The sequence below is a fragment of the Sturnus vulgaris genome, unplaced genomic scaffold (assembly GCF_052056855.1).
Source record: "Sturnus vulgaris isolate bStuVul1 unplaced genomic scaffold, bStuVul1.hap1 Scaffold_194, whole genome shotgun sequence".
Taxonomy (NCBI): domain Eukaryota; kingdom Metazoa; phylum Chordata; class Aves; order Passeriformes; family Sturnidae; genus Sturnus; species Sturnus vulgaris.
Genome location: NW_028276164.1, coordinates 6235115 through 6261367, shown reverse-complemented (window position 1 = coordinate 6261367; position 26253 = coordinate 6235115). Strand labels below are relative to the sequence as shown.

At 56.0% G+C, this 26253-nt stretch overlaps 1 protein-coding gene across 1 annotated transcript in view; it reads left to right on the top strand.

Annotated features, from left to right (window-relative positions):
• LOC148218217 (uncharacterized) overlaps window positions 1-26253 on the top strand; it is a 404528-nt gene that overhangs the window by 180964 nt on the left and 197311 nt on the right. Inside the window, 1 exon segment of the mRNA XM_088157926.1 lies at window positions 7266-7826. Coding sequence (XP_088014052.1) covers window positions 7266-7826 — 561 coding nt within the window.

Below are 26253 nucleotides of genomic sequence, written 5' to 3'. Positions count from 1 at the left end.
GCTCTCAGTGTCACTCGCGGAGCTCTCGGTGACACTAGGATCCCCCAGATTCCTCTGGGTGACACAAAGAGCTCCCCAAACTGGTCTGGGTGACACAAGGAGACGGTGGCACAAGAGGAGCCCTTTGCACGAGGATCCGTCGCACGAGGATCCCCAAAATTCCTCGAGCGAACCCCCCCCAAATCCTCGCGCGGGACCCCCCACTCAGCGCGAGCCCGACCCCCCCCCCCCCCCCCTGCTCCTCACCCCGGGGGTCTCCGGGTGATCCCGGCCCAGGTCCTCCCCTTTCCCCCTTTCCCCCCAGGACTGGGAAGGTCGGAGGGACTGAAGGGGGGGTGCAGGTGTGGGGTTTTTTCGGGGGGGTCCCGGCGGCCCCCGGAGCCGGGTCAGTGCTCAGCAGCGGGGCCGCGCCGCTCGCACCCCTTGGCCGAGATCGAAGGCGGGGGGGGGGGCGGGGCGGCCCGGGGACCCCGCTGGGCCCCCAAATCACACCCGGGTCTGCTGCTTTAGTCCTGTGCTCCCAGCGCTGATTTTTCTCCTAATTCAGTCTTTTGTTGTATTTTTTTTGCTAAGGTTTAATAAACCTATATAATTTTATAAAGTGAGCGTCGTTTCTCCCACCCTGCACTGCCGAGGTAGGAGGTACAGCTGGAAGGAGGGAGGCGTGTGGAAAGCTGGTTTGAAGGGTCTCCATTTAATTCTCATGCTCTGAGTTTTTGGAGTTTTCTGCCAGAAATCTCTCCCCTCTCCCACTCATCCATAGGGGTTTGGGGCAGTTTTCCCTTTTTGTGCGGGAAATCAAAGCCATGCACTGATGCTCCTAATTAGGAGGTAGGAGAAGTGAGACTCCTGGGCTTCCCGCTGAGCCGGAGGCAGCGAACACGCGGGGCTGGGAAAGGCGTGCCGGGAACTGCGGAGAACTTTGTTTGTGTTTCCAGGCCAATGGCGGCTCGGGCCCGGGCCCGTTCCAGGGCTGTTCCTCATCTCCGCCTTTGCCCTCCCACAGCCCGGGGGGCCCTGAGAGCGCGGGCCGAGGCTGGGCCGTGTGCAGAGCCCGGCCCTCGCTGCCATTGGCTGATTGTGCCAATGTCACTCCTGGTTGTCGCGCGCTGATTGGGCAGAGCAGCAAAGGCGCCATTGTGGCAGCGTCAGTGCGGGCCCGGCAGCGGCGGCAGCGGCCGGAGCCCGGGGAGGCGGCGGCGGAGCTCGGAGGCGGCCCCAGCGCAGGTGGGAGCCGCGCTCGGTTGTGCGGGGGCTCGGGGCTCGCTGCGGGCCTCGGGGGCGGCAGGGGGCTCTGGCGGGTTGGTTGTGCCGGTGCCGGCCCGTGTTGGCGCTGGGCTGAGGGCGCTGCGGGAGCGGCTGCCCGCGGTCTCCTTCCCGCTGGGGCCTCGGCAGGAGCCGGTGCCGGAGCAGCGCTGGCTCGTCCCGGTTGCTGTGGGTGGCACAGAGGTGTCTGCCCTGTGCCCGGGGCTGTGCGGGAAAATTCCCGTGGCCAGAGGTTTGTGTGCCCGCAGGAGACAGAGGAGTCCTGTAAAAGTGACTTTATTGATGAACAAAGAGAGAGGCCATGCGGCATTTGCCATGCGGTCTCTAAAGCGCCGCCTCCTTTTTATCCTCATTTTCCCGTCTGCATCTCCCTCTCCCCTTCCCCTCTGGCTGACGTTTTTGGAAGGTTGAGATTTCCCGATCCACCTACTGCATGTCCCTCTTAATATGCACCCCTACTACGATATTAATCTTACTGCTTTCAATCCCTCCTTCTCTCATTTTCTCAAGAATAGCGCTTACAAACTTTTAATTTCCATTGACTCAGTCTCTTTTCCTGTGTCGTCTTTGGCGCAAGGTGTCTTGCATGGTAAAAAGCTGAGAGTTGCTGCAGCACGTCAGAGGAGGAGCAGCATTCGTTTAAGCCATGGTCTGCCAGGGAACCACGAAAACGTGTCCCATTCCCATCCTTTCCCTGTTTGGACTGGTACATGAGCTACTTTCTTATTTCCTTTGTTATCTATTTCACCACTTTTCGGTTATCATCTGTTTGCGAACAGCAATTTGAATGATTTAATTTTCCACAAACTCCGCCTCTTTCTGTTAATAGATAATCTGATCCCATCCCATGGTGAAATGTCTCGTTCCTCATCTCAGTGGATTGTTTGCAGGAAGGTCAGGAGCTGGAGCTGTCTGGTTGGTTATTATTTTGAGGACAGTTTTTAACCTAATTATGCCACTCAAATTATGGATGGATTTTCTGTCTCGTGATATGAACTCATTATGGTTCCCAGGGGCTGGTCCATGGTGTTTAGTATTTGTTCTGGTGGCCGTTTGCCTTTTTCCCATATTTGGGTGCTCCCTCCAGGCAGGGCTGCATCAATTGACCACTTTTATCTTATTAAATCATCAAATACTTGGATCCCCAACTGGTTTCTCTGGATGATTCCCCCCCACACACACTATTTTTCATGAAGTTTTCCCAACATTCTCCGTTTGCTGATTCCCTTTGCAGCTTAACCAATTTCTGTTGCAGTCAGATATCCTCACTCTGGGCTCTGCCTTTAGTTGTGCAAATTCCATCTGTGCAAGCAGGCAGAGCTTGGGGTGAGGGGCAGAGGGAATCCGCCCAATTCCTCCCCCAGGCTAGAAGAGTTTGGTACGTTGTGCACACATTGCCCTAGCAGTGTTAATTTGCATTTCTAAAGCTCCTCTCCTGGCTGCCTGGAACCTATGATTTTCTCCCAGAGCAGCCATTAGATGATTCATATGTGCGCCCTCACAATCTGCTTATTTTTTCTTTTCCTTTTTTTTTTTTTTTTAACGGTTTTGTACTAACTGTTTATGTGTTAAAGCCTCACCATTAATACTCTTCTAGGTTTGCAAAATGCAACTTAAAGGTGAGCTTTGAAAAATCCATTCCGAAATTCTGCCATCATTAAGAGCCAGCCACAAATATATAGAAGATTATTCTAGTGCAATCAAGTCTTTTCTGCTTCTTCTCCTAGGAGTAAAAATTGGTTGTCACACTCCTGCTCCAAACCTAACTGATAAAATAAAAGTAGGATTAATGTGAAAAAATTTTCTAATGATGTAATCTTGTCACTGAAACTGCAGGAAAAACAAAAACTTCAATAATGTCTTTAGTGTTAGAGTCAAGGCATTACTTGATTCTGGTCAGGATGAGCAACAGAAATAATTTCATCCACACATAGCCCGGGTGTGCAGAGAAATCATTCGATTACACGTGAATTTTAGTAGATTTTTCCTAAACGTTTTAGAGTCTGAACCCATTGAAATCCATTGGCTTAGTGTTTATTGCTTCCAGGTTGTGTAGTTCTTAGTATTTGGTTTCCTATTGCAAATGGATTTCTCCTCTTCTGATGTTAATGAGGTCCGCATTCCTGGATTTCCTTCTCAGTCTTTTCCAGACCAGGTGTCTCCATCTGGGCCAGGGGCAGTGTCTGGGGTGGGTGTTCCTTGATGTTTGCTGATGTTTCGTTGATGTTTTGTTGAATGTCGTTCTCTTTGTGGGAATCTTTTTGGCTATTCCCAGTCTGTTGAGATGTTCAACTCATCTCTGTTGAGTGGTGCAACATCTCTTAAAAAAAACCTTTAAAAATTTCTTTCCTGAGAGAAAGGCAAACCGAGCCTGACTAGTAAAATGAAATGTAAAAAAAATTTAAATTTGGTATATTTTCCAGCAATGGAATCGCAGGCAGCCCAGTGTGTGAGTGTAATTGAGAGGCAGAGTCCTGGGTGGATGCTGTGAACAGCAAAGTGCCAAGGCAGGCTCTGTGCCAGCCCAGCTTCCTGTGGCAGAGATTTCACAAGAGACAGGATTCTGGCCACAGACTGCTTGAAATATACATCCCTTATCTCCAGCCCGCACTAGGTGGAGAATTCCCAGGGTAAGGAATTGCAAAGATCAATTCCAAGGGAGAGAATTGAATATCTGCCCTGGCTCTGGCCAAAGGTTATAATGGCCGGATGCTTGGCCTTCAGCCAAGGGCACACACTGACTCAGAAAACACTTCCTAAATGCAGCAACATGTTGCATATTCATAGACCTTCATGCATTATTCAGAATCATTCTCCCCAACCTGTAAATCATTAATTTTTCCCTCCCTAGGGTTCTGGTGTCCCAGAGTCCAAGAATGTGAAGAATTTCCTGATTATCTTTTTTACCATTCTCTGAGTTAGTTACATGAAGAAAAGCTTTTTACATCAAAATTTTGTAGTCCAAAAACTGTATTTATCACTATTATTTATAAGTTCTGTTAATAGCAAAGCTAAAAGAAACTGTGTTCATGCAGCAAAGTTTTCCAACATATAGCATTCATTTTAATATTTGAAAAAGCCAATAATATAATATGTACTTACAACACACCTAGGATTCAAATTTATTTTCTGAGTCGGGAAGAGCCATAGGTGGGGCACCAATCATTTTGTTATTTTTCATTTTCTCAGGTTTTCTTCCTTTCGTCCTGCCATACCACAGCCTTGAGGCTGTTGGGGTTTAGAAAGTGATACAATGTTATGGGTAGAAGAAAGAATCCTCAATCCAGGTCTTGAAATTTCCTATTAATGCTCAGAATTCTTGCACTTCCTTTTCAATCCTGGATGACTTCTGAGCTTCTCCAGACCCTCTCTGGGTCAATACACCACAAATATTCAGTCAAAAATATGTACCAAATATTTAACCTTTTTCTCCACCATTTCCTCTTTTTTTTTCAAATACTCAAAGATGCTTTTTAGCCTGAACATTCAGCCATTTCACAGAGGCTTCTTCTACCACTTCTTGTCTTCCTGACTGCAGCAAGTCATCCACATCCTGCATTAACCCAATCCCTGGGCATGGGGTAAATTCTTGTGATATTTTCTGCAAGGCTTGCCCCAATAAGGCTGGTGCTTCCCTGCATCCCTGCAGAAGGACCGTCCATGTCTTTTCCATTTTCCCTTCTACCTCTTGTTCCCACTCAAAGGCAAAATCCAGTTTACCATCCTGTGTGAGTGGGCATCCCCAGAAAGCATCTTTGCCATCAATGACTGAATGGTGTCAGTGTGAGGAGGGCACCTGGTTGAAGATGGTGTAAGGATGTGAGAGCCCCTGGGTGCTGGGGCCCCCTTGGGCCCTGGGGTTCATCCCTCAGGGGCTGTAGAAACTCTGCCATGGCCTTTGCCTTCCCCTTGGCCTTCTCCTCATCCCTTCTTGCATTCCCCTGCTGTGCCTTTGTGACCAAGTGCTCCAGGGGCTTCTTCTGCCCCTCCTGCAGCCCCCTCAGTGCCTGGGGGTGCTCATCCTCTGACAGCTGCTGAGCTTTCTGCTAAATCATTCCTTTCTGCAGTGACCCAAGGAAAATGCTTAAAAGCTAATCTGGATCCTTGCACGTCCAATGCCCATTTCCCAGCTGTTCCTTTGTGCTGCTGCTCCTTGTGCTGTGGCTGCCGTGGCCAGCCCGTATCCCATAGCCGGTGCCTGTCCTGCCGCAGTGTCCAAACGCGGCCCCCCCGGCGGGCAGGGCCGGCAGCTCCACGGGGCCGGGCAGCGGCCGGGGCGTCCCGCAGCCTCCTGGGGGCCGGGGGCCACTGCCGGGCCTGCAATTGCCGGGGGGTGCTGGGCTCAGGCAGCGCCCGGCGCTGAGCCCCGGCTGCCCCACAGCCCCGGCCCGGCCCCGCAGCTCCCCACAGGCCCCCAGCCCGTGCTCCCGGTGCCGCCCCTCTGCGCCCGCTCCTGCCGCTGCCCAGCACAGAGAAACCCCCTGCAATCCTGACCTCCTTGTGTGCCTGTCCTGGCAACCGGGGATGGAAAGGATCTGCATCAGCTGGTGACTTCTGAGGATAAGAGCCTGCTGAAAAACATCCCCATCCTCAGTATTTTTCTCTTCCTTCTCTTTTCCATCACCCTTTTTCTTCCCACATAGATTGCTCCTGCTGCATCTTGCCTGAACCATATTCCTGCACACTCCCCTTCACCCAGTCCCTTCCCAGCACACCAACACCATCCATCCCCTGTTGTCTAAATCCCTTCTGGACTTCCCTTATTGCCCCTCTGTGTGTCCATGTCCTTGATTACCTCTGGGAGAATGTGCAAACTCCCTCAAAATGCTCCCCAGGGACCCTTCACAGATATTTTGGGATCATCATCCCTTTTGCCGGGATCCCTTCCTGGCCTTCCCTTTCTTCCCTCCATGGGTGTCCTGTAGTCACTGCTGAGATTTTCAGTGCTCTCTGGCTGCCGACTCTTCCCAGCACTCCCTGATCTGTCACTCGTCTGTCTCCTGGCCCCAGCGCCCCCCGGCAGGGGAATTTGGGGAGGTGGGAGGGGGGGAGTGCCAAGGCCGGGTCCCCCCGCGCTGTGGTGGCGGCAGCGGCTGCAGTGGGGAGCGAGTGCGGGCGGGAGCGGCCGAGAGCCCAGCGCTGCCCCAGCCCGAGCTGCCCCAGCTCCATCGCTGCCCCTGCGCTGGGATGCTGTGGGTTTGGGGGGAAGAGGGAGCCGGCAGTGGGTGCTGGGCCTGGGGGCAGCAGGAGGAGGGAGGGACAAGCAGAGTTGAAGAACAAAATGATCAAACGATGCATATGGGAGGAGAAGGTGGGATTGTGCAGGAGAAGGAGGAATAGTAGGAGGAAGAGGAATGTGAGGAAAAGCAGAGACACAGGAAGAGCAGAAATGGGAAGCAGCACAAGATTCCAAACCTACAGCGTCCCTCCAGTCCCAGCGTGTTGGCCCCCCCCTCCACATTCAGCAGGTGACTGGAGAGGGGGATCCACCATTTTCAGAGGGGTGAACCTTGTTGTTTCTGAGCTTTATTGGGCTAAGACGTGGTGCTTTGTTTTTTTGCTGGGCCTGAATCTTTGTATTTTGCAGGGGGTTTGGCTGAGTCTTGCTTTTTTGGGAGTTTTTGATCTATGTCTTGATATTTGGAGGATTTTTGTGATCAGTCTGGGTGTTTGGGAAGTCCTTACAAACACAGGATGCCCAGTGTCTTCCTCAGCTGCACATCAGTTGGAAGAACTGCTAGCTCAAGGCAGTCCCCTCTTGTTTTTTCCCCAAACCAGGATTCTTCATTCCCATGGGGTGGGCAGATGGCGGAGGAGGAAAATTTCCTGGGATCCCTCAGGAGGAGGGGCTGCAAACCCAGCCTAGCGAGCTGTGAGGAGGAAAGACCCTCCCTGAGCCGGGAAGGCGGCCGGAGATCCAGGCAGAGCTCAGAGCTGGTGGAGAAGCCTCATGGAAGGCAGAAGCCCCACAAGTGCTTGCAATGTGGGAAGGGTTTCAGCTACAGCTCCCATCTGATCCAGCACCAGATGATCCACACTGGGGAAAAGCCCTACGAGTGTGGGAAATGTGGGAAGGGATTCAGAGACAGCTTCCATCTGATCCGGCACCAGATGATCCACACTGGGGAAAAGCCCTACGAGTGTGGGAAATGTGGGAAGGGCTTCAGAGACATCTCTGGTCTAATGCAGCACCAGGTGATCCACACAGGAGAACGGCCCTACACCTGCTTGGAATGTGGGAAGAGCTTTGGACACATCTCCAACCTGAGAAAACACCAGCGCATCCACACTGGGGAGAGGCTCTACGAGTGTCCCACGTGTGGGAAGAGGTTTCAGAGAAGCTCCAATCTCCTTGTACATGAGCGGATTCACACAGAGGAGAGGCCCTTCCGCTGCCCCGACTGCGGGAAGGGCTTCAGGCACAACTCCCATCTCATGAGGCACCGGCGCATCCACACTGGGGAGAGGCCCTATGAGTGTCCTGAGTGTGGGAAGAGCTTCTCCAGGAGCTCTCACTTGACCAAACACCAACGGAGTCACCACTAAGGGAAGCCCTGTGAGTGCCCTGAGTGTGGGAAGAGCTTCGTGCTCTGCTCCAGCTCCATCCCCCATGGGAGGATCGGTGTTGGATGATCCCCAGTGACCCCCGTTGGGCAGGGCCCTGGTGATCCATGGTCCTGGTGATCCGTGTTGGGAAGACACCTGGCTGGGGGGGCTGTGCATCATCCTGTCTCCCTCTGGGCACCTGGATGAATGCAGGGACAGGAACGTCCATCGGGATGGAAACCAACATTGGGAATTCCATGGGGAGAGTGAATTTGTTGATGTTCAACCCCAGAAAATCTTCTGTTTTCAGTCCTGTCTTGGTGGTCTTTTCCATCCCCAGAGATTCCAGGATTTTGATTTTGATTTTTGATTTTTTGATTGTCCAAGGGTGTTTTCCACAGAAAAATGGTGATGAACTGGGGCAAAGACCAAGATTTTGGAGACAGTGGGGTGGAAACACCTCCAAAAGCATTCTTCCCTCACTCCTTCCCTGCTGGATTCTCAGCCAGCATGGACACAGAAATCCTTTTATTTTGGGCTGGATTTGCTTTTCATTTCTCTTCATCTCTTTAAAACATCCAATCTTGGGATAAAAATAAAGACACAGAACTGAGACTTGGGTAGGGAGAAAGACACGGTAGTACACAGACATGGAGAGTGACATGGGGACACATGGACATGGACGGTGATGTGGCCATTCCTGGGGACATGGGGGGACACAGGCATGGATGGAGATGTGGGGGACAGTGACAGGGATGGAAACATGGTGGGGACACAGCCATGGGTGAGGACATGGTGGGACATGGCCAGTGACATGTGGGGACACGGCCACGGCCGGTGCCATGGGGGGAACTTGCAGGGGCTGTGGGGGATGCTGGCTTGGAGGGAGTTGAGGGTTCCTGGCAGGGACTTGGGGCTCGCTGAGGCCTTTGGGGACCCCAGGCCGAGCGGCTCCGGCTGCGCTGGGAGACCCTGGCGGAGGTTCTGGGGCAGCTGCTCAAGGACCCCCTGCCCTGGAGCCCCAGCCGGGCATTGGGCTCCTGGAAGGGAATGAACGTCCTTGTCCCCAGCAGGGAAATCCCAGCACCCCCAGGGTGTCGGGGGCAGCTGAGAGGCCACAACAGGGAGAGGAAAGCCAGACAGAGCTGTTCTCCAAAACTACACCCCAAAAATCCCAAAATTCAGGGATTCCTTCCAGAAAGAAGCTTTCAAGAGGTGCCTGAATTGAGGGAAAGGGGAATGGGACCCCAAATGTAGCAGGAGGGGCCTGAAGGCATTAAAAACAAGCATGGAGGATGGGAGTGTTTGACTGGGGGGGCAGTGGGGAAGGGGTGGGTGAGCAGGGGAAAAGAAGCGGAACCCTTATATAGTTGGGCAGGGGGATGGGACCCACAAATTGCATTGGGAGGGGTCCCAGTCCTTGTCCTTTCTAGTCCTGCTTCCTCTCCATCCCTTCTCCCAGTCCTTCCTGAGCCCTCCTCCTCCGCCTCCATCTGTTTCATGCTCGCCCGGAGCCTAGTGCTCATCCTTGCCCCCCCGTTTTCCCAACATCATCCTATCCCATGGTAGGAGCTGGGATGGAGCCAGGGCAGGTCGGGCTGGGGCAGCGCTGGGCTCTTGGCTCAGCCTGGGCGCCCCCCATGTGCCCCCTCCCCAAATTCCCCTGTTTGTTTATTGGGGTCCTGGCACCTTTAGGGTTGGGGCGGTGCCGTGTTGGGGTTCAGGGTCCACCCAAGGCCCCCCAGAGCGGGGTGACAAGGGGGGGACACGACCATTCCCAATCCATGCCAGGGCCTGTTCTGCCCCCTCCCCAACCATGACTCCCCCTGTGAGGTCCCTCCAAGTCCTTCCCCAATAAACAGGACCAGGCAAACTGGGAAGCTTTATTGGGAATACTGGGAGCAGCCGTTCGGGGGCAGAGTGACACCGGGCTGGGGGTCCCCGGGGGGAGCACACACGTTCACCCGAGTCCCGCTGGCCCCAGACAGGTGAGCTCCCAGCAGCACCAGTAGCACCAGTAGGGCCCCAGCTCCCCCGACACGCCCCATGCCCAGCGCCGGGCGGTGCCGCCAGCCCCAAAGCAGCCGCGCTGTGCCCTGGGGGGGTCCCCGCGGCCCCGCCCCACGCGGCACTGGGAGCACCAGTCCGGACCAGTTGGAAGCGTGGGCGGGCGGCACCAGAACCCACGGAAGTGAGTCCACCACAAGGCGTTTAGAACCCCCGAAATTGGTGGAAATCATCAGGATTCTCCCAAAAAGGAGGTCACATCTGCCCATAAACTAACCGGGAAATCCCCCAAAGCTGTTCATAACCCTCTAAAACTGGTGGAAAGCAGCAGGATCTTCCCTAATATCGACTTCTGTGCTAGTTACACCAGGGGAGAAGAAACTCAAGAGAGAAATTCTCTGTGAGAACTCCCTCTGGGAGTTGATGGGACCAATTGGAGGCTGGTTTGGTTATTGACAGCCTGAACAACCAATTGCAGAAAGTTAGTTCGCTCGGTGAGCACACATTTTGAAGGCGGTAACCCGGGAAAAAACTCTCATTTATTTCCGGTGGCTGAGCAGGTAACAACGGCCCAGCCCGGGCTCCCTCCCATGTGGGGGGAGCTCGGGAGGCCGCTGGGCCCCGTTTGCAAACCAGGGAACCCGATGGCCGGGGGGAGGAAAGGCTCATTGATGAGACCTTAGCCCGGCTTCCTCCCCTACGAGCCCGCGGCTCTGGGGGGGCCCGGCTCCTGCTGCTGGCTCGGAGCAGCTTTGGAGGGGCCGAGCCCGCCCAGCCCCCGCACGGCCTGGGGGAGGCAGCCGGGCCCTGTCTGGAAGCAGGGGTGGCCATGGGCAGTGTGGGGCTGCAGCAAGCTCCAGAAAAGCTGATTAACATCTCAGCCGCCCCCGCACCCAGCGCCGTGACTTCTGTGTGAAACTTTAACTCTTCAGTGCTCAGGTAAGATTTTGCAGACCTCCGGCTTTCCTTTGAATATGAGAGGGGAAAAAGGAGATGCTCCAAAGTCAGTGAAGCAAGAGCTAAGTTTCTTTAGATGGAAGGAGAATGAGGAGATGCTGTGAAGATGGCTGAAAAATCCTTTTGTAAGATTGTAGGGATGAACTGATGTACTGAATATTCCTATAAACCATGGAGAAAGACATGGGGAGGTTGGAGATGTTCCATTTGATCGATTGTTAATCAAAATGCATCTGTGTTGACAATCCTTCACCCCGAGGAGAAAAGGGGATCTCTTTTTCTGGAGATAGAGCATGAACAGAGAGAAAGAGAGATAAAGAAAATGTTTGGTTTGGAACAGTTAATTCTTAAAACTAAATACCCCATGAGTTTAATGGCCCATAAGCACAGCTTTGGGAAACGACTTTGCAAGTTTTTTCCAGGGCAGATGCAAATCATGAAAGTGAAGCAATGACAGGAATTTTTTTTTCCCTTCTTTTGGTGAAGTCCCTATGGCCTGACAAGAGGAAACTTCTCTCTCCAAAGTGAACTGAAAAGGACTATTTAAGCTGGGAACTGACTGAAGTAGTTTTTTGTATGTTTGTTTTGTTGTTATGAAGGTTGGGAGAGGGAAGGAAGGAGTGCTCTAGAGATCTTATTATGAATTTGCTTTTCATTCTCTTTCTTTGTGTAGTTAATAAAGGTTTTTATACCCTTTTTAAGTTTCAGTCCTGCCTTGCTCTTTTGCTCCTGGTTGTGTCTCACAACCGAAAAATGAGTATATTTAAATTGGCAAGTCAAAACTATAACAATGGAGGAGAGTGTCAGCAGCTGCAGCTAAGGGCTCGTGTCCCATCAGAGTCTCTAACGATGGCACCAACGCTGCTGCCTTGGGACAGCCGACTCTGGAAGGCGAGTGTGCCCTCGAGCAGAGCCGCTGAGGTCAGTCAGGGGGACAGGCTGCAGCTGAAGCTGCCAAGCGTTGCTGTGATTCTGGCACGTCAAGAGAAAATCATGGTGACCACTTTCCCTTACACCCTTTGCCAAGCCACGAAAAATTGTGCACACAGCATCCCCTCTTTTGGCATCTTGTCTGGTGTGCATGTCTTCCTGAGGAGGTACAAGCCTTCTGGGTGCTGCTGTTCCTGTGCACACTCTGGTCATTTTTCTCTGGTGTCCAGAACCACGTTGACCCGGGCTGATCGCCATCGCTGCCACTTCCCACTGCTCCTCGCCTGCAGCAGCCAGTGGCCGTGCTCCAGCAGAGCCTCCTTGTCCCTCCTTGTCCCTCCTTCTCCCTGGCAAAAGCAGCTTGGGCACCTCGGGGCTGTCCCCACCGTCCTGCTGAGGCCAGGCCTCGAGGGCTTCTGCCACAGGCACCAGAGACGCGTCGGGAAAGCGCCAGAGCAGCCGGCTGGCAGGAAGAAGGTGGCTGTCTGGGGGCTGCTTATGGCCTCTGCCACCCAGTTCCTCAGGGCTTCCCACCAACCCATCCACACAAGTCCTCCTGGCCCATCACAGCCTCCCGCCACCCAGCGCCACACGCATCCCCCTCACGCCTTCCCACTGCCTTCTCCGGGCAGGCCTTGGCAGCACCGCAGCCCTTCATGGCCTCCCACTGTCCCGTGCCCTCCACGCCTCCCCCAGGCCTGCCTGGCTGCTGAAGGAGCTCCAGAGGAGCCGCATCAAGAGGCCTCAGCAATCCAGCCAGCAACACACGGGCAGGACACAGATGGCGCTTCCAGGCTGGCAGAGGGGTGCTGGCCATCTCCAGGGACCGGTCTCTCAGGGATCCCCGCTGCAGCTCCGGCCTCTGCCCGCCCGCTCTGTCAGAAGCCTTAAGGCTTCCACAGAACCACCAAAGGCCAAGGGCCTTTTGGCCACTTTCCCTTCCACTCCGCACGCTTGGCCAACTTGGCGAGCACAAGCACCCTTTTTGCCCTCTTCCCCATTGCCCTGAAGACTCTGGGCACCAAAAGAAAGCTCCTGGACCTCTGTGTATGACAACAGCAATTTACTAATCCTACAATGGGGTGAAAGAACGTCCTTGAAGTGCAGAGGTGTTCCCTGCAGGCTCAGGTGGCCCCAGCAGACGCAGCCTCCCGGATCAGTTCTCCATGGTGCTCATGCAGGACAACCAGCCCCTGCGACACAGGGAAGGCCGTGACTTCCAGAGGCGGCGGAATCCATCTCGCATCTGCTGGAGTCGGGAGGAGGGAATGCTCTGTACAACTCTGTTGATGTACAGAGTCTGAAGAGCCAGGCATGAGATGGCAGGGCTGGTGTCATCTGTCATGTCCTGAAGGGCTGGAAGAGAGAGGAACAGAGCCACAGTCAGAGCCTGCATCTGCAGGGACCTGGGGAGACCCTCCTGCCCCATCCATCCCACACGGCAGCTCTTGCAATAGCCAGAAGGAAGCAGGAGACAGCGAGGATCAGCTGGAAGGCGCTGGCCACGAATGTCCCTCCCGCAGGCCCCTGGAAGGTCTCTGTGCTCTGCCCACGCCGCCCCTCGTGCGCGCAGGGAGCAGAGCCCTCCCAGCCGGGGCAGGGAACGCAGCTGCCAGCGCCAGCCCCCGCTGACAGCCCGCTGGCCTCACTCACCCCTGCACATGAGCTGCAACTCTCGCTGCTGCTCTCTCAGGAACCGCCCGGCCATCCCTGCCAACACAGAGCCTGTCACGGCCCCAGCCGCACAGCTGCCCCGCAGCGGCGCTGCCAGCCCTGCGGCCACAGCAGCGCCTTCCCCTGCAGGGCTCAGGCCCGGCCCTCGCCGCATCCTGACGCCCAAGGACACGGCTGCGAGAGGGCGGCAGCGGCGCCGAGGGCAGGCGGGGCTCCAGAGCCCCGGCCCGGATGGCGCTGCCGGGGCAGCAGGCGGGGCTGGGGCCGAGCTGCGGCGGGGCGGGGAGGGAGCCGGGCTTGTGGCTCACCAAGAAACCTGACGGCCGCCTCTCGCAGGGGCTCCTGTGGGCTCCGCAGGTACGGCAGCGCCTGGCGCAGCAGCTCGGCCGCTCGGCTCCTGTCCTGTGCCAGCTGGAGAGAGCGGCAGGGCACGGAGGGAAGGGTTGGCGCGGGCTCTGTCCCTTGGCCCCGGCCTGCCCTGCCCGCACAGCCCTGAGCGGGGCAGAGGGCCCGGCAAGGCGCGGGCTTGATGGAGCTCGGGGCTCCATCAGCTCCGGCCCTGGGGCCAGAGGAGCCTGGAGAAGAGCCCGCGTGGGCAGCCCAGGGAAGGGAGCAGCGTTCTTACCAAGCACTCGCCAAACCTCCACATCTGATCCGCCATCAGCAGGTGCTCAAGATCTCTCCTCTTCAGGAAGCTTAGTGCTGAAAGCAGCGTTTCACAAGAGGCCTGCAGAGCAGCAGAGACCCAGAGATGGCACCGCAGCCCAGGGCACAGGACCTGGCTCCCTGTGCCAAGGCCAGGAGGAGGCTGGAGCCCATGAGGTGCCCGGGTGCAGGGAGACAGCTGAGCCCCCTGCCAGGAGGACAGCAGCGCCCAGGAGTCCTCACCTCTGCCACACGCATGTTCTCATCGTGGCAGTTGAAGAAGAGTGGCAGCAGGCTCTTGCTCACAAGCATCTTGAGGGGCTTTTTACCCTTGGCCGCTCCCAACCTCATCACCTCTTGGAAGAGGCGAATGGAGAGCAGCTGCACATGGCGGTTGTCCTGTTGGAAAGGAAGCAAAAGCCCTCCACATCAGCTGCTCCAGACCCCTCTGTGCACAGGCCCAAAAATCCACGGGGCACCACACTTGTGGGCAGCACCCAGTGGCCGTGGCTGGGGGCACAGAGCCTTACGTTGTCCAGCAGTGGCCAGAGCGCGCCAGCCAGCCGCAGGGCGATGGGGCTGGGTATTGCGAGGTGTCTGTGCGAGAGCAGAAAGCTGAGCACCGCGACGGTCATCTCAACGATGTCTTCATCTGCATCCCGCAACAGGTCCACAAGGCTTTCTGTCAGGCTGTACATTCTAATGCGCTGCATGGAAGACAAGGCAGGGCAAGCCCACGCTGCTGCTGCTGCTGCCGTGGAGCCCAGGGGCCGAAGGGCTGTCCTGAAGCACTCGGGCAGCTGAACAGCAACGCAGGAGAGCTGGGAGCAGCTGCCACAGCTCCCAAAGCCCAGCCAAGCCCAAGGGGCTGCTTTCCCCAGCCCCACGCTGCCAGCACAGCTTCAGCCGCTGCTGTCTTCTCACCATCGAGGGGTCCTTGCTGAGCTGCACGAGGCCTCTGAGCACCAGGCGACGCATCTCCCTGGACGTGCTCTGCAGGCGCCTTGCCATGATCTCCAGGACGCTGTCACCCCATTCTTTGATGTCCAGGAGGTCCAGGACCTGAAAGGCACAAAGCAGTGACCGGGGTGCCCAGCTGGCAGGAGCTCAGAACTGCACAGGGCTGAGCCAAGGCAGCAGCACAGGGCACGGGCACCGTCCCAGGCAGCTGCGGCTGTGAGAAGGCAGAGAGGTGGGAGGCAGCTCAGCTGTGCTGCCCATGGGGCTCACCTCCACAAGGAACGCCATGGCGGGCAGCTGCCAGTCTGAAATGTCTTGGCTGAGGAGCTCCAAGAGGCAGGAGATGAAGCTGCAACACCAGATCATGGAGACACAGCGCATCTCCCTGGTGGGGGGAAAAGGCATCATTGCCCCTGAGCCGGGAGGGCAAAGCTCTCCCAGGAGTGACCCACGGAGCTCTGGTCTTTTCCCAAGCCCCCCGTGGGCGCTTTGGGAGGCAGCTGTTCCCGGGCACCCTCCTGTGCCAGCCTTTTCCAGTCTGCTCGTCCGTCTCTTTGTGACAAAGCCCTCTCACCCCTGCCCATGGGAACTGTGTGGGGCACCCTGGGCACATGTGCCGGGGGCAGCAGGGAGAAGGGGGTCTCACCTGGCCAGGAGTCCCACTGCATAGTGGTGGGTGTCAGTACAGAGCAGCGTGTCCCAGCCAGCCTTGCCTTCCATGGCTACCACAACACGCTCACACTGCACTCGGCAGAGCAGGACCTTCAGGGTCTGCACCGCAAACCTGTGTGCAGAGCAAAGCCCAGGTCATGCTGGCAGCCCTGGCTCCTGCCTTGGAAGGGATGGGAAGACTGGGAGGACTGGGTTGGAGCACCTTTGGGGGTTGGTGGCAAGGCCCAGTTGCTCCTGGCACCCCTTCCAGAAGGTATCAACCTCCTCTGGCGTATCCAGTGCGCTGATGTAAACTTGGAAGAGCAGACACAGAAAGAGACGGGGAAAATACTCCAACACTATAGGTGGGCACCAGGTCAGGTTGAAGATCCTCCACAGTGTCACGGTTGCCTGCAAAAAATGAACCACCCAGAGACAACACTCAGTGCCAAGACATCCGTGTGGCAGGGCCCGAGCATGCCAGGGAGAGGCCGGGGGAGACACCTCGGGGTCACCCAGCCTGGTGCCCCTGAACCTTGCCCCTAAGGCAGGTTTCAGCGCAGTGCCTGAGGCAGAGAGATGCAGCTGGGGGGAGGACAGAGAGCTAGCTGCTGGAGAGGTGGCCTAGGGGCAAGCAAAGGTCAGTTGCAGGAACTCACAGCCAGGGCAAAGACTCCTGTGCTGTCCCCATCGGAGGTGTACACACTGTCCACTGGCCAGGCGTTCAGCACATTGAGGAGTATCTGCAGCGCCGGCTCCGCAGTCCCAGTGGAGGACATGATCACTCCCCACATGGCCGTAGCAGCTCTGTGGGGTCAGAGCTCTGTGTCAGGGGGGTCTGGGCCACAGCACTGTGGCCTGGGCTGCTGCAGGGGCCCGCGCTGGCCGTCAGCCCTGCCTCTGCCTCTGCTGGCAGCACCCAGCCAGCCCACGGGGGTGCAGGCATCTTGAGGGGCAGGGAGGGAGCGTGGCAGCACGCTCAGGGGCTGACATGGCAGCACTGGCAAACGGAGGAGCCAGAGGCTCCTGGAACTGTCCCCCTGTCTGGCAGTCACCAGGGACAGGCTCTACAGGGTAACGGGCCGGGGAATCCTAAACCCTCAAGGCAGGTGGGGCTGCCGTACCTGTCACCCGATGGGGCCCAGCGCAAGAGAGTCATCAGCACATCGCAGGGGTATTCCCTGGTCAGCTCCAGAAGGGCCTTGTCCAGCCTGTGCCCAGCAGACTCATTGGCCGTGAGCCACTTGTGGATGTACCTCACCATGGCTGGCACCTGCAGAAGGCCCGGGGAGACTTGGACACCTGCCTGAGCAGCAGGTTCCCCAGCTTCCCTTGAGAAGTGCTGCCCTTCCCACCCTATTGGGCTGGGCCTCAAAGACTGAAGGAACCCAGCAGAGCTGGCTTGAGTTGCCACACAATTCCTGGGGTGATCAAGCCCTGGCCAGAGGCTGCTTACTTGCTTTGGATTGGAGACACCCTTCTCCACAAGCAAATCCAGCATGGCTGCCCCGGTCTCAGCAGTGAAGAGGGGAAAGTTTGCCAAGAGCCCAGTGCCCACACCGGTGGTCTCTTCCCGCCAAATGCACATGATGAATTCATAGATCATCTGCAGGAGAAGGGCAGGAAGAGAGGGAGAATCCATGGAGTGTTCCAAGCACGGTGCTGGGCTGAGCAGTGACAGCAGGCCCAGCCCAGGTGGGGATGGCTGCAGTACCTGCGCTGTTCTGCGGAAGCGGCCACGGGCAGGGTCCTGCTCTTGTGTCGGGTCCATGGCGGCACCTGGCAAAGAGCGAGCGCAGCCAGGGCTGAGGGGCTGTGGGAGAGGCCAGAGAACACAGGCCAGCCCTGCATTCCCAGGCAGGGACAGCCCTGGGATGCTCCAGGGATGGGGTGTGGCTGCCTGGGGGTTCAGCCCCAGCTCCTCTTCTGTCCTATCCATGGGCATGTTGGATGGGATGGGATGGGATGGGATGGGATGGGATGGGATGGGATGGGATGGGATGGGGCTAAGCTGGCTGCAGGCACCATCTCTGTGGCCCAGATCTGCTACTCACCCTCCTGCAGCAGCTGGATCTGCTCCAGCTCTTCAGGCTGCTGTGCTGAGGGAGCTGCAGCCTCCTCGTCCTCCTTCACCCAGGCCAGCTTGGGCACTCTGGGTGGTGTCTGCTCCATGTCACTGTTTGGAGTTGGGACTGCTTGCAGGAGAGATGTCTCAGAAAAGCTCCAGATGAGCAAGTGCTGCAGTTGTGCCTTGTAGGCACCTGCAAGAGAGAAGCTTTGGGAAGGCTACAGGACACCGTGTCCTGCAGTCTGTCCTCGAGGCCACCTGCAGAGGAAACGCTTTGGAAAAGCTCCGGGTCAGTAGGGAACAAGCTGGCTGTGTGGGGGCTCCTCACAGCACCGCTCTCTCCGTCCTGTCCCGACGAGTGCACCGAGCACTGTGGTGTGACCGTGTCACCGCCAGCACCTATGTCACGACGTGTCACAAAGGGTCACCCTTGTACGCTCTGTCCCTTTCCTATTGCACGGTGACCACGGTGCACTGTGTCACAAAGAGCCCTAGGACACACCTCCACGTGCCCTGGGGAAACCCACACCCCCCCCCCCAAGTGGCCCAGCTTGCAAGGAAGACGTTCCCCCAAGGTTCGAGGACAGCCCAACAGGAATTTTAGGAATGGCTCCAACAACAAGCAGATGCTCCTCTGCTCTGCCTGCTCAGGGCAGCAGAAGGAGCCCGCACGGTTGCCGATGCAGCTGCAGCAGGAAGGGCATCGGGGCCTTCCACAGCAGCTGCCAGGGCCTCTCTGGGACAAGACCCGGTGCTGGGTGGCCGTCACACACACAGGAGTGTGACACAGACACGGGACGTATGGCCCAGGGCACGAATGCTGCTCTGAGTCCTGGGAGCAGTGAAATCAGCAGGTGTGGCAGAGTCCCTGCCAAAGGAGACCTGCCGCCCCCAAGGCCTGCCAATGCTGGTGCCTGCTCCTGCCACAGAGACCTGTGTCCCCTGGGGACTTCTCTGCCAGAGGACAGCCAAAGCCCACGTGCATTGGTGTGTGTGCTCCTTTCTGCAGGCGGCTGTTGGCAGGAGCACCTGGTGGCAACACTTGGTCTCTGTCAGAAGCTGTTACTCCTTCCTGGAATGATTTTTGCTTGGAAGTGATTATGTGCAGTGTCCACGCATCTCCCCAGCCCATCAGTGCCTCACACACGAGGTGACCACCAAGCCACTCTCCGGCCATCTGACCCGCAGCTGAGCCCTTCCCAGAGTGCCCGCACCCGCAGGGAGCGCAGGGCTGGATTTGGCCGCCAGAGAGTTGGTGACCCTCGTGAGATCCTCGGTGCATTTAGTTCCTACAGGAGTGTGGGGACCGCTGGGAAATGATCTGCATGCCTTGTTAATTGGATGTTCTTCCACCGCTAGCCTGGGGCAGGATCTCTCCCGGTCCTCCTCTCAACTCCCGGGCCTCTCCTCAGCCAATCAGAGAAGGCACCAAAATAATTGAGCCAATCAGAGCGCGCGGCGCTGATGACTCCTCAGGCAGTCCCAGAGCGCCCAGAGCACCTCACCTGGACTCCACCCGCGCCCCGCCCCCAGCGCCCCCCGCCAGGAGAATTTGGGGAGGGGGTATCGCGTTTTATCTTCTTTTTTGTTGTTCCAGAGTCGAGATTAAATGCTCTAGAGACGGAATTTCGTGTTTGGACTCAGATATTTATTAATTCTTATCAATATTACAGTGAGTTCTACAGCACTTCTAGCTAACAGGCTAAAAATGGACACGTATCTCTCTCTCACTACAAGGCCTTTTAAGGGCCAATCTGTCCAATTAAGAACAGACAGCTAAATTCTTTTTACTTTTAACCCAACAACCAATCACCTGTGACCTGCAATGTGGAATTTTCTATCCAATTACAAAAGTACCACCAAGACCCGTGAAGAAGGTAAAAAAGAAAGAAAACTCCACCCTAAAACCTCCATCTTGTTTTATATGTATTAATATAGTCTAAAACCACAAATTCTAAATTTTCCACCATGGAACATTACACACTTCTATTCAAACTACACACCAGTGATCCCCGTTCTATCACAATTCTGGAAGCCTTCTTCATGGCCTCTGGTAAACAGCACTGTTTTCCTGGGGGTCAGTGCCTGTCAGCAGAGAAAGCCCAAACCCCTCAGTTTCCAGGGTTCCAACAGGGGGAGGTGTCAGACCCTGCCCGGCGCTGGCCATGGGGCGTGTGGCGGGGGCCCGGAGCTCTTGGCTACTGTGGGCTGCTGGGGGGCTGCTGGGGGGACACCCCCGGACCTGTGTCCTGCACACACAGCGCTGTTCCAGGAGATGGTTTAGTCCGAGTGTCACTTCATTCACGGCACCGACCGGCTGAGGTTCGTGGAGAGGAACATCTCCAACCGGGAGCAGCTCCTGCACTTGGGCAGCGATATGGGGCTGCACGTGGGGACACCTCCTTTGGGGACAAGGCTGCCAGGCACTGGAACAGCGACCCGCAATGGATGGAGTACAGACGGGCTGCGGTGGACAGGCACTGCCGGCACAACTACGAGTTGTCCAGCCCGTTCCTCGTGGAGCGCAGAGGTGAGCGTGGGGCAGAGCGTGTCCCCTCGGGCCCTGCCCTGGGAATGACCCTGGAGCCCCTCAAAACCTCCCTGGGAATCACCCGAGACACATCAGCCCTTCTTGTGCCCATCCCCGGGGCCTCCTGCCCCTCACCCCAAGTGACTCGGGTGGCTCTCCCAGTCCATCCCAGTCTGTCTCGGCGTCCTCATGGTCCCTCTCATTGTCACCAGAGTCCCTCCGAATTCCTCTCAGTCCACAGCCATTCCATTCCCACTCCCAGTCCTTCTAACTCCACTCCCAAACCTCCACCCTCTCTCCCATTGCCTCAGTCCAATCAACTCTCTCCCAGTGTTCCCCCACTCTCTCCAATTTCATTCCCAGTCCCTCTCAGTGCCACACCAGCCCTCTCCTGCTGGGGACCTGGTCCTGGTGGGCACCACATGCCCTGAGAACTCCTGCTGGCCCTGGAACCATCTCACTTGGATCTCAGCAGGGTAGAAATCCATGGAGCAGAGCAGGGAGGTGGGGCCGGGCTGGGAGCTCGAGGGCCACAGTGAGATGGACACACTGGGGGACACTGGGAGAGAGTGGGGACACACTGGGATCAGCTGGGGGGAACAGGGAGGGATTTGAGTCAGCCTGGAGGGGTTGGAGAAAGATGTGGAGCTGGAAAGCAAAGTTTGGAATGAGATTGGCTGTGATGGGAAGAGACTGGGAGGAGTCCTGGTGAGTCCTGGTGAAACCGGGCAGGGACTGGGAAAGGGTTGGGGGGCCTGGGGAGGTGGGGGGCAACTGGGAGGGGTTTATGGGATCGTGAGAGGGACAGGAGGAGCGTTGGTGGGTCCTGGGGAGACCGGGAAGAGATTGGGAGGACGATTCAAGAAGTCCTGGGGGGGCTAGAGGTGACTGGGAGGGTGATTGGAGTAGCTTGGGGTGTCAGTGAGAGATTTTGGGAGGTCTTAACGCCTGTGGACCCCCAGAGATGCCGCCAGACACCGCCCGCAGCAAGGTGCTGATGGGGATCAGGGGCTCCGTGTTGGGTTTCGTCTTCCTGGAGCTGGGGCTCGGCTTCTACCTGTGCGAGAAGGGTGGGGGGAGGGTCCCGGGGGTCGTGTTCCGACCCCGGAGCGTGTGCACTCCCCATGGGGCCCCCAGTCAGGTGCTACCCCCTTTTCTCGGCCCACAGAGCTCCTGACCCAGCAGCTGCTGCAGCCCCTCCCCATGGCCTCGAGTGCGGCCGGGACCCCCCCGCTCCGTCCCCACGCTGATTTTGGGGGGGTCGTGTGTTCCCCCCAGACCTACTGTCACTCTGCCCCAGACTGGCTGCTCCCAGTGTTCCCAGTAAAGTTTCCCAGTTCGCCCCGTCCCGTTTATTGTGGGGCGGGACTGGGAAAGGACTTGGGGGACCCCGCGGGGGGATCGTGACTGCGCGGGGAGGGTGGGGTCCAGGTGGGGAACACTGGGTGCTGCGGGTCTGCCCGGCAACCGGTGAGTCATCACAGCTCCTCTCTCTGATTGGCTGAATCTTCTTCACCGCATTCTCTGATTGGCTGAGAACAGGCCCGGGAGTTGAGAGAAGGAACAGGAGAGATCCCGCCCCGAGCACCGGCACGGGAACAACAGAGCCAGCCTGGGCACAGCGAGGGAATTTATTACCAACCAAATCACAGAGGGACAAGGAGAAGAGAGAGAAATCTCTCCAACACCTTTCCCCCACCCCACGGAGATCACCAGGACCACGGATCACCAGGGCTCTGCCCAACGGGGGTCACTGGGGATCATCCAACACCGATCCTCCCATGGGAGATGGAGCTGGAGCAGAGCACGAAGCTCTTCCCACACTCGGGACACTCACAGGGCTTCCCTTAGTGGAGCCTCCGTTGGTGTCGGGTCAAGTGAGAGCTCCTGGCGAAGCTCTTCCCACACTCAGGACACTCGTGGGGCCTCTCCCCAGTGTGGATGCGCCGGTGGGCAGTGAGGTTGGAGTTGTGCTTGAATCCCTTCCCGCAGTCGGGACAGTGGAAGGGCGTCTCTTCTGTGTGAATCCGCTCATGGACGAGGAGATTGGAGTTGGTCTGAAACCTCTTCCCACACCTGGGACACTTGTAGGGCCTGTAGCTGGTGTGGATGCGCTGGTGGACAGTAAGGTGACCCTTTTGCTTGAATCCCTTCCCACAGTCGGGGCAGTGGAAGGGCCTCTCCTCTCTGTGAATCCGCTCATGGACGAGGAGATTTGAGCTGGTCTGAAACCTCTTCCCACACTCAGGACACTCATAGGGCCTCTCCCCAGTGTGGATGCGCTGGTGGGCTTTCAGGTAGGGCATCCATCCAAAGCTCTTCCCACATTCCAAGCAGGTGTAGGGCCGTTCTCCAGTGTGGACCACCTGGTGCCGCATCAGGTCGGAGATCTTGCTGAACCTCGTCCCACATTTCCCACATTCGTAGGGCTTTTCCCCAGTGTGGATCCACTCGTGCCGGATGAGCTGGGACCTGTAGTTGAAAACCTTCCCACATTCCAAGCACTCGTGAGGCTTCTCCCCTCCAGGAGGCTTCTCCATCAGTTCTGAGCTCTGCCTGGATCTCCGGCCGCCTTCCTGGCTCAGGGAGGGTCTTTCCTCCTCGCAGCTCCCTGGGCTGGGTTTGCAGCCCCTCCTCGAGAGGGACCTCTGGTGCTTTTCCTCTGCCTCCATCCACTGACGCCTTAGGAATGAAAAATCCTGTTTTGGGGAAAAAACAAGAGGATAGAATCTTGGGCTGGGAGTTCCTCCTTCCCCAAGTGCCAGTCAGGAAGACATTGAGCATCTTGTGTCTGTAAGAATCTCCAAAATACCAAGATACAGCCTAAAAATGCTACAAACATCATGACACAGATGAAAACCCCCCCAAACAGCAAGATTTAAACAAGACCCTCTCCAAAATACTAAGGTTCAGCCCCTGAAAAAAACAAATCCCCAACATTTAGCCAGTTAAAGCTCAGAAACACCAATATGCACCCTCTAATAATTGTGGAAGCCCACAGCTCGCCACCCCTCATTTGGTGCATGTGGGGGGGGCAACGCACCTGGGACTGGGGGAGAGGCTGCAGATACAGGGAGGAGTGGAACATTGTGGTGTTTCCAGTTTCTGCCCTCCTCCTCCTCCTGTATCCCTGCTCTTCTTCACAGTTCTCTTCTACATACTACTCCTCCTTCTCCTGCACAATCCCACCTGCTCCTCCCACGTGCATCCTTTGACCATTTTGTTCTTCAACCCTGCTTCTCCTTCCCTTCTCCTGCTGCCCCCAGGCCCAGCACCCACTGCCGGCTCCCTCTTCCCCCCAAACCCACAGCATCCCAGCGCAGGGGCAGCGATGGAGCTGGGGCAGCTCGGGCTGGGGCAGCGCTGGGCTCTCGGCCGCTCCCGCCCGCACTCGCTCCCCACTGCAGCCGCTGCCGCCACCACAGCGCGGGGGGGCCCGGCCTTGGCGCTCCCCCCCTCCCACCACCCCAAATTCCCCTGCCGGGGGGCGCTGGGGCCAGGAGACAGACGAGTGACAGATCAGGGAGTGCTGGGAAGAGTCGGCAGCCAGAGAGCACTGAAAATCTCAGCAGGGACTACAGTGGCATCTTCGGGGACTAAACATGGCAGGGCAACCATGCAGGGTAGAAAGGGAAAGCCAGGAAGGGCTCCTGGCCAAAGGGATGATGATCCCAAAATATCTCTGAAGGGGCCCTTGGGAGCATGTTGAGGAAGTTTGCACATTCTTCCAGAGGTAATCAAGGACAGGGAGACACAGGGGAGCAATAAGGGAAGTCCAGAAGGAATTTAGACAACAGGGGATGGATGGTGATGGTGTGCTGGGAAGGGAATGGGTGAAGGGGAGTGTCCTGGACTTTCTTTGGGTCAGTGCAGAAAGGAATGATTTAGCAGAAAGCTCAGCAGCTGTCAGAGGATGAGCACCCACAGGCACTGAGGGGGCTGCAGGAGGGGCAGAAGAAGCCCCTGGAGCACTTGGTCACAAAGGCACAGCAGGGGAATGCAAGAAGGGAGGAGGAAAAGGCCAAGGGGAAGGCAAAGGCCATGGCAGAGTTTCTACAGCCCCTGAGGGATGAACCCCAGGGCCCAAGGGAGCCCCAGCACCCAGGGGCTCTCACATCCTTACACCATCTTCAACCAGGTGCCCTCCTCACGCTGACACCATTCTGTCATTGATGGCAAAGATGCTTTCTGGGGATGCCCACTCACACAGGATGGTAAACTGGATTTTGCCTTTGAGTGGGAACAAGAGGTAGAAGGGAAAATGGGAAAGACATGGCCGGTCCTTCTAAAGGGATGCACGGAAGCACCAGCCTTATTGGGGCAAGCCTTGCAGAAAATATCACAAGAATTTACCCCACCCCCAGGGATTGGGTTAATGCAGGATGTGGATGACTTGCTGCAATCAGGACGACAAGAAGTGGCAGAAGAAGCCTCTGGGAAATGGCTGAATGTTCAGGCGAAAAAGCATCTTTGAGTATTTGAAATAAAAGAGGAAATGCTGGAGAAAACGGTTAAATATTTGGGACATATTTTGACTGAGGGTTTGTGGTGTATTGACCCAGAGAGGGACCAGGCAATCTCAGAACTAACATTAACCAGCACTAAAATGGAACTGGGACAACTCTGAAGATTAATAGGCAATTGCAGCACCTGCACTGAGGATTCTCTGTTCCAGCAAGAATATTGTATGACTTTTTAACCCCAGACAGCCTTAATATTATTGTATGGACATAAGAAAAACAACAAAATTTGAGAAAATGAAAAAAGAAAGTGATGGACGCCACAGCCATGGCTCTACCAGAGTCAGAAGAGAAATTGGAATGGGATGTGGATGTTAAACAGGGCCATGCCAAAGGAATTTGGAATTCCCGGCTGCAGGAGCAGCATGGGAGGGCACCACTGACCCTGCACTGAAGGCAACGCAGCAGCAGCCAGGGCTCCACATCGGGCCAAGCCCCTGGGCCTGCCCACAGATCCTCTGCTGAAATCCTCTGCCTGGGCACCCTCCTTTGGCATCTCCACACACTGGGGCCAATCCTTGCTGCCACTGCTGGAGCTTCGCTGCTTTCTGTGCCTGCACTGCCACAGCTGCTGGGGAAGACAACGGCACAATTCCACTCTGCCCCTCAGTTACACTCACACACTGGGCTGCCGGGGATTGCATTGTTGCAAAATATACCATGTTTAAATTTTTTAAATATCTCATTTCTCTACACAGGCTTCATGTGCCTTTGCATTGGGGAAAGGAATTTGAAAGAGATTTCTAAGGAATATTCCTGCACTCAACAGAGAGGAGTTTAACATCTCAATAGACTCGAAATAGCCCAAAAGATACTCACAAAGATAACGACCATTAAGGCCCATCAGCAAACATCAAGGAACACCCACCCCAGACACTGCCCCTGGCATAGTTGGAGATGCCTGGTCTGCAAAAGGCTGAGAAGGAAATCCAGGAGTGCGGACTTTAATTAATATAGAGGGGAAGAAATCCGGGGCCGATAGCAAATTAAATACTTGGAATTGTACAACTTGGAAGCAATGAACATGAAACCAATGGATTTCTATAGGTTTTGGACTGTAAAAAGTTAAGGAAAAATCGAGTAAAACTCACATATCATGGAATGATTTTCTCTGCACACCCGGGCTATGTATGGCTGAAATTATTTCTGTTGCACATCCTGGCCAGAATCAAGTAATGCCTTGATTCTCTAACAGTAGAAATGGTGTTGAAGAGTTTTGGGTCCTCCCGCAGTTTTGGTGACAAGATTACACCATTAGAATGCTTTTTCTTAATAATCCTACTTTTATATTTTCCGTTAAGATTGAGCCAAAGGTGTGAGAACCACATTTTAGTGTTAGGGGAATAAGCAGAAAAAATCTTTATTCCTTTGGGGATTTTTTGTGTATGTTTATGAGTGGCTGTTAGTGATGGCAAAATTTTGGTATGGAATTTGTAATGTTCACTGTTCACCTTTAGGCTGCATTTGGCAAAACCAAAAGCCCTGTATAATTTAATAGA